Here is a 7,224-nt window from a genome sequence, read left to right as displayed (position 1 = left end):
TGTTTTCCAGACCCTGGCGAAGGACCTGCTCTCCCACCCCTCGGTCGCGTTGTGGTTGAGTCATGACTAGCATGTAGTTCGCCTGTGCTGTGTGGGCCACCGGAATCTGTGGACCACACTTTGGGTAACTGTTCCAGACGGGGAACGGCACGAGCCAAGGTCCTGTGGTGGGAGACAACTAGGAGACTCTGAGGAAGGAGAGCCAGTAGGAGTGGAGCAGAAAGGTAGAAGGTGGAAGAATCAGCGGGGGCCGTAGTGAGCCTCTAGGCCCCAGGAAGAGCTTGAACCTGCAGTGAAGACCTTTCCGTCCTGGTGGAGAAGGGGAAGTTGTGATTACTTCCTAGGTGACAGGTTGAGAGTGTAAGCAGGCCGGATGTTTGGCTACGAAGATCCGCTTGAACGATTGAGGCAACTTACGGGCCCGGCGTTGTGGCCTCCCAGAGCCGACGGAGCTCTTGCCAGTTGGCGTGAAAACGATGCATTAGAAGGGCTGCCGGAGTGTGTCTGGTGGCTGCGTGAGCGCCCCCAGGTCCCCAACAGGGGCCTGGATCTCCGGCTCCTCGGGGTTACCCCTACCACCGACGGGAAGCTCGAGGCCCGGCTTGCTGTTCCCTGGGTGTCAAACAGCCTCTCTTCGAGCCTTAGAGAATTCTGGCTGTTCCCGTGAGGTCCTACGGGGTGTCACCCGAGTCTGCGTCCCATTCCACCTGTTTGCTTTTTTTGGGTTTTTGTCTTCCGGGTCGTTTGGAGGTTTCCTGTGGCACCGGCGGGCACCAGGCGAGGCAGTGGGCATGGCACCAAGTCCTGAAGGGAGCTGGCCCTCGCCTTGCCCCCGGCGGCCTGTCATAAGCGCCCCTTCTGACTTAAGACTCGGGAGCGCTCTCCCTCCTCACGCGCTGACTTTTGGGGGGGCGCCAGGAGGGACTTTGGGTCTCTGCCCTCCCGAATCTGGAGCCTTGACGTTGACTCGAGGCTGAGTTGCCTCCTTGGCCGTGAGGAGCGGGCTGCAGAAGAGAGAATGACGCGCTGTGGTTTCTCCGCACAGGTACTTCGTGCTGGATTTTGAGGCCGGCATCCTGCAGTATTTTGTGAATGAGCAGAGCAAACACCAGAAGCCTCGGGGAGCCCTGTCTCTGTCTGGAGCCATAGTGTCCCTGAGCGACGAAGCCCCCCACATGCTGGTGGTGTATTCCGCTAACGGAGAGATGTATAAACTGAGAGGTACGTTCTCCTCCTCGCTTTTCAGACCCGTCTCCTGGGCTACGCGCATAGTTACCATGGTGATGGCTCCCGGCTTTTGTTTTTGTGTGTTTATTTATTTTTTTTTAATTTAAATTTTTTTTTTAACGTTTATTTATTTTTGAGACAGAGAGAGACAAAGCCTGAACGGGGGAGGGGCAGAGAGAGGGAGACACAGAATCTGAAGCAGGCTCCAGGCTCTGAGCTGTCAGCACAGAGCTCGACCCGGGGCTCGAACTCACGCGAGATCACGCCAGATCATGACCTGAGCCGCAGTCGGCCGCTTAACCGACTGAGCCACCCAGGCGCCCCTGTTTCTGTGTGTTGAATCTTAATTCTTTGGATTGTTTAAAATCACCTTTAACAGTTTGCTGTTTCAGGGCTCTGTGGTGACAGACACCCCTCTCTTATTTACCCCTGGGGTGGGACACACAGCTGACCCTAGGAATTGCTTGTCTTAAGTAACTGAGGAAGTAGGACAGACAAGAGGTGAGTGATAGTAGGGCCAGCTCAGCTTTCGGATCTCAGATGTTTCGTCTTAGTTCGATGTATATCTTCTTTGACCTTCTACTACGGTCCCCTGTGGGGCTGTATTCGGAGGACAAAACAAGCCTTTCAGGGGTCATCGTGCCCTTCCCTCAGGATTTTTCTAGAACACCTCTCAGTGAAGGGCCCCTTCACTCCAGTATTAAAGCCTGGTGAGGAAGCCATCTATCTGCTTGCTGTTGAGTTAATTTCCTTTTTGTTTTTTTCCCCTTTCTCTTTGCTTCTTGAGAACTGAAGTCTGCTTAGCGTCTTCATGGAGGCAGATTCCCCAGGGAGCCCGCATTTAGCCAGAGCTACAGGTCCTGCCACCCCCAAGGCACATCCATCCTCCAGGTTTTCAGCAAAGCCAGACTTGACTGTAGCAGTGTAATTTGATTGCCAGATCATTCCACCAGCATTCCATTACAGTTGCATTGCCAGAAAAATTGTCAGTTTTCTTCTAATGACAGGACAACGGAACAAAAATCCAAATGCACATATTGGGGTGTGTGTGTGTGTGCATATGTGCGCACACACACCCTGAGTGAATGTTGTTAGGGTCTGAGGAAGGGTAGTACTTGTATATATTACGTGTTGGGGGTTGGTTGCTAATTCTGCCGTCATACATTTTTTTCTTTGCCCAAGTGAGGGCTCAGTAGGCAGAAAAGGCCCCTTTTTATCCCTCCTTGACCCCAGGGAACTGATCATGACAGGTCAGCCTCTGCAGAGCCACACTGAGGGCTGACTCCGTGCCTCCGAGCCCAATTTCGTGGTCTTACCTTCAAGATCTACTGCCAAGAGATGGAATAAGCAAATGTTTCTTTATTGTCTACGTACAAGTCTTATTTCAGAACCTATAAAACAATCCAAAAGCCTACGAAATAATAATGCCTTTAGTTGAAAAAGTTTTTCAGTTTTCAGAAACACAGTAATAAGATTCATGTTCTCTTTGGAGATTCATGCCGTGCGCGTTCCAGCTGGCTAGATTTACGTGGTCCTTGATTTCGTTTTGTTGTTTATTGCTTAATAAATTGTTAGAGCAGAAACAAAAGCAGGTGAAAACCTTAATGGCACTTCCCCCCTGCCTGTGGTTTATAAAATGACACGAACCCACACAAAAGAAATACCTGACTAATTTGACAATTGAGCCATCTCATTTTGCCTTGTAAGAGTTGATATTATTCTCAGGATTATTAAACCCCAGGGTTTTTTTTTTTTAAGGGTAGTTTTAATAGCAAATATAAAAGTTTTATTATATGCGTGACATTATCGCAAGGGCTAAATTTAGCTGAAAGTTAGCAACTACGGAGAAGGCAGGATAAGTTTCTGCACATATCTGGCCGGTCCTTGGCTCATCCCAAGAGGGGTCTGGGTATCGGTTTTCTCATTGCACATCTCACGTCCATGTAGAGTTGAATGAATCTTGCTGTCCATAGACGTGTGGCTTTTCCTAAAGAAAAAGACTCTAGTTTCTGCAGAATCCTTTGGAAGTCAAGTACATCTGGTCTACCTCCCTAGATTTCTTCACCCAAAAGTTCAAGCTGAGGTTCCAGGGAATCATTCTGTTTTCTGCGTAGTCAACATTTATGTAGTTAATGTCATTTTAAACGATTTTTGCAGTTAATTATGCAGCGAAATCGATGATTTAGATTTTATTAGACCCTGTTATGTACCCATGATAGTCTAAGAAAACGATTTGGTAGATTTGAGAGATGGGAGTGTAGATGAAAGATCATGACTATACAGTTGACTTGTATTTTAATGTCTCTTTGGGAGAACCTAAAGCAGCATTTGGTATCTTGTTCTGTCCAATCATAATACGAATCATTGAGAACACATATTAAAATAATTCAATTGGATGCTTATTTCGTAGATGCGAATAAGTTCACGGTACAAAACTGGTAACAACCAAAGGCCCTGGAAAACTATACTTCGAGCCTAGAGGCACTTAAAAAGAATCACGTTTTGGGGTGCCTGGGTGGCTCAGCTGGTTAGGCGTCCGACTTCGTCACAGTTTGTGAGTTCGAGCCCCCGAGTTGGGCTCTCTGCTGTCAGCACAGAGCCCTCTGCAGATCTTCTGTCTCCCACTCTCTCTGCCCCTCCTCCATCCGCACTGTCTTTCAAAAATAAACATTCAAAAAATCATGTTTTCCCAATGACTTTTTTTTAAGAGGGTAAAAAAAAAAAGGCAAAATTTTTCTGATAACAGCCCTTGCAGAGTACATTTTTAAGTGGGTTAAGAGGGAATTTTCTGTTGAGATTTAGTGTAATTTGTTTTTTGTTTTTTTTTTTAGTGTAAGCACATTCTGTTTGAGAATATTATGATCTGCCTTTGTTTTCCCTTCTCTCCCTACCTCACTCCCTGGGCCTCCCACCCCTTAGGTGGGTGTAGAAATAGGTTGGATACGTTTTGGAACAATCTCTGCAAATGTTGTTTTTTTTTTCCCCTCTATTTTAGCTGCTGATGCAAAGGAGAAACAGTTTTGGGTGACTCAGCTTCGAGCCTGTTCCAAATACCACATGGAAACAAGTTCTAAGGTAAGTAACCACAGGGAAGCAAGGAGGCATTGGAGTAATTCGAATAGCTACCCTTTAGCCCAGTTATCTGTTTCTTTGGGGAAGCTGTTTTTCATGTTACTTTCAAGTTACCCACTGTAAGGGAATTCATACCTGTCCTGTTGCATTTAAACGTAGAGCCAAGAGAGAAGTAGCAGGATTAAGCTTGTGGGTAGAATGAAGAGGCCTACAGACCCCTCATTGGAACTCATTCTGGAAGGATACTTCAGTTGCTGTGCGTGCTGTCCGCGTAGGCAGCTGTTAATTGGCCTGTTGAGAAGCTGGAGTGGGTGATTTCAGCGTGGAGGTGTAGCAGTCAGATTTGCCGTTCGCGAGGACTGGTGGTTGTCACTGATCCTTAAAACCCAGACCCCAAACTGACTGAATATTCTGCAAGGAGCTTCAGCGTTCTCAGTGTAAAAACATTCTTGGGTAATTTGGAACGCAAGCATGAATTCTTTTCTCCAAGGGATCTGTAGGAGGTGTTGGATCACCGAGGTGGGAAATAGGAGGTAGGCATTTTCAGAGGTTATTCGGAGGATTTCATTAGAAATCATTAGAATACAGGAAATGATTGCAAAATAAACTTATTGAGGGCAATAAATATTGGTTAAAATCAGTGCTCAAAGGACTTAGCCCTTTAAAAATTTTTTTAATGTTTGTTTTTGAGAGAGCGAGAGAGAGAGACAGGGCATGAGCAGGGGAAGGGCAGAGAGAGAGGGAGACAGAATCTGAAGCAGGCTGAGCTGTCAGCACAGAGCCTGATGTGGGGCTCGAACCCACGAACTGTGAGATCATGACCTGAGCTGAAGCTGGACACTCAACCGATGGCGCCACCCAGGTGTTCTGGGACTTACCCCTTTTTATATCATTAATTCAAATTTAGGTACGTACCCGATGGCGGTTTGCTTCCACATTCCACACATCCAATAGAAAGACCCCCATGCGAAACCTCTGATACTTCTAATCCTATATAACCAGTCGGCTGTGTTGCCCAGGGCCAAGGGAAATGTCTTGCTTGGTTACACCTCCTCCCTGTTCTGCCTCTAAGTACAACCTGAAATGATTTCTTCACAGTGATTTCGTCCGCTGTTTATTTTTCTTTTAGGAGACTCTTTTCTTTGACTTGGCTTGCCGCAGGTTCACTCATCCTTCTTGACTTACCCCCAAGCAGCATCTGGGTTACCGTAGGTAGGGCCCTACGTCTAAAGCGCTTTTTCTCCCTGGCTTGTTTTATTTTCCAAGAATTATGGTAGGAGTTCTGGACGCTTCGTCAGTATTTTATAAATGCCTAGGTTAGGGCGGTTTAAAAATGCTTTTCTTTTTATGCGTGTCTTTTTACTTTTTTATAAAGGAGAACACAAGGGCATAAAATAAAAAGAAAATCTCTCCCTCCATGGCCACATACACTCATTAGAGATCATTGCCCTTAACATCATTCGAGTAGATTAGTGTTAGTATGTACATCTGCATCTGTATTTTTTACACAGATGGGATTGTATCATGCATACAGTTTTTACCTTTTTGGCTTTTTGAAAAAAAAAATACATTTTGGAGACCTTTCTTATTAGACCTGTGGCATGTATTGGAGTCTTAGGATGGATTTTCTAAGGAATGGATGTCAGCAGTGCTTTAAGTCCTCTACTGATGGACATTTAGGTTGTTACACATAATGCTGTAATAAACATCTTTGTACACTTAGCTGTGTATGGATTTAGCATACGTGTCCTTTGCCTGTCATTCGTATTGTAGATCTTTTCTCCCAGTAGGTCACCTGTATTTTGACTTTGAATACATTTTTTTTGCTATGTAGAATATTTAATTTTTGTGGTCACATTTTTGAATATTTTCATTTTTGGCTTTTGGTTGTACATCATGCTTATTAGAAAAGGCTTCTTTGTTCTAAAATTATGAAAACAGGGGTGCCGGGGTGGCTCAGTCTGTTAAACCTCCGACTCTCGATTTTGGCTCAGGTCACGATCTCATGGTTGGTGAGTTCAAGCCCTGCAGTTGGCTCTGCACTGGCTGTGTAGACCCTACTTGGGATTCTTTCTCTCTCTCAAAATAAATAGATAAAATCATGAAAACATTCTTCAGTGTTTTCTTCCTATGAATTTATAGTTAAATTATCGTGTTGAAATCATTCATTCATCTGGAATTTCTTTTGGATGTAAGAATTGAGGTAGGGAAACCAATTTTAAGTGCATTGATGTTTAGATGAATCACTGGAGACCAGGAAAGGTAAGGACCTCGTAATGGTAGTAAGAAATAGGAAGCGAATTTGAAGATTCTCTGAAGGAGAATTTGATTTACTCTGATGTAGTCTCTGGGCAGTTTCAGGAATACAGATTAACCTGTTAATGTAGAACCCAAATAAATAATAATTTAGATGGTAGGGCCTGTAGGATTTCTTGAGACTGAAGGTGAGATCCCTAACCATCACTCATTTGTAGTGTAGCTAGTGAATAATAACTTTAAAATTTTTAAACAGACCTGGTTGTTCAGCAGAGGCATTATGAAATCCAAGAAGCTCCTTAGGCAAGAGTTAGTGAAAATGAAGTTGGGCTTAATGTAACAGTGAACTTGATGTCCAGTTAACGGTGGGACGGCTACTTACTTTGCATCGTGGTTATTAGGAACATATGCTAAATAAGCCTTCTCTTCACTCTGTTCTTTCTTCACTCTGAGCAAGTCAGATCCTTCCCCAGTAGATGATAGAGAATATTCTCCCTATGATTGCTTGGAATCATTGCCTTTTAAAAACTTTTTATCTATCTATGTATCTATCTATTTAATGTTTGTTTATCTTAGAACGAGTGAGGGTGGGGCAGAGAAAAATGGAAACCTAGGATCTGAAGCGGGCTGTGCGCTGATGCCTGACGTGGGGCTCAATCTTCTGAGCCA

The 7,224-nt window shown here is 44.8% G+C and overlaps 1 protein-coding gene across 3 annotated transcripts in view; it reads left to right on the top strand.

Moving 5' to 3' along the window:
• OSBPL10 (oxysterol binding protein like 10) overlaps positions 1 to 7,224 on the top strand; it is a 309,461-nt gene that overhangs the window by 108,559 nt on the left and 193,678 nt on the right. For all 3 annotated transcript variants that reach the window (XM_019422851.2, XM_053903898.1, XM_019422850.2), the window contains exons 2-3: positions 1,046 to 1,221; positions 4,223 to 4,302. In XM_019422851.2, coding sequence (XP_019278396.1) covers positions 1,046 to 1,221; positions 4,223 to 4,302 — 256 coding nt within the window. The remainder of the gene's footprint in view (positions 1 to 1,045; positions 1,222 to 4,222; positions 4,303 to 7,224) is intronic.

This window comes from Panthera pardus, unplaced genomic scaffold (genome assembly GCF_024362965.1).
Source record: "Panthera pardus isolate Hobbes unplaced genomic scaffold, ASM2436296v1 HiC_scaffold_16, whole genome shotgun sequence".
In the NCBI taxonomy this organism is placed as follows: Eukaryota; Metazoa; Chordata; class Mammalia; order Carnivora; family Felidae; genus Panthera; species Panthera pardus.
Note: the sequence above shows the minus strand (reverse complement) of the source record. Positions and strands in the feature narration are given on the sequence as shown.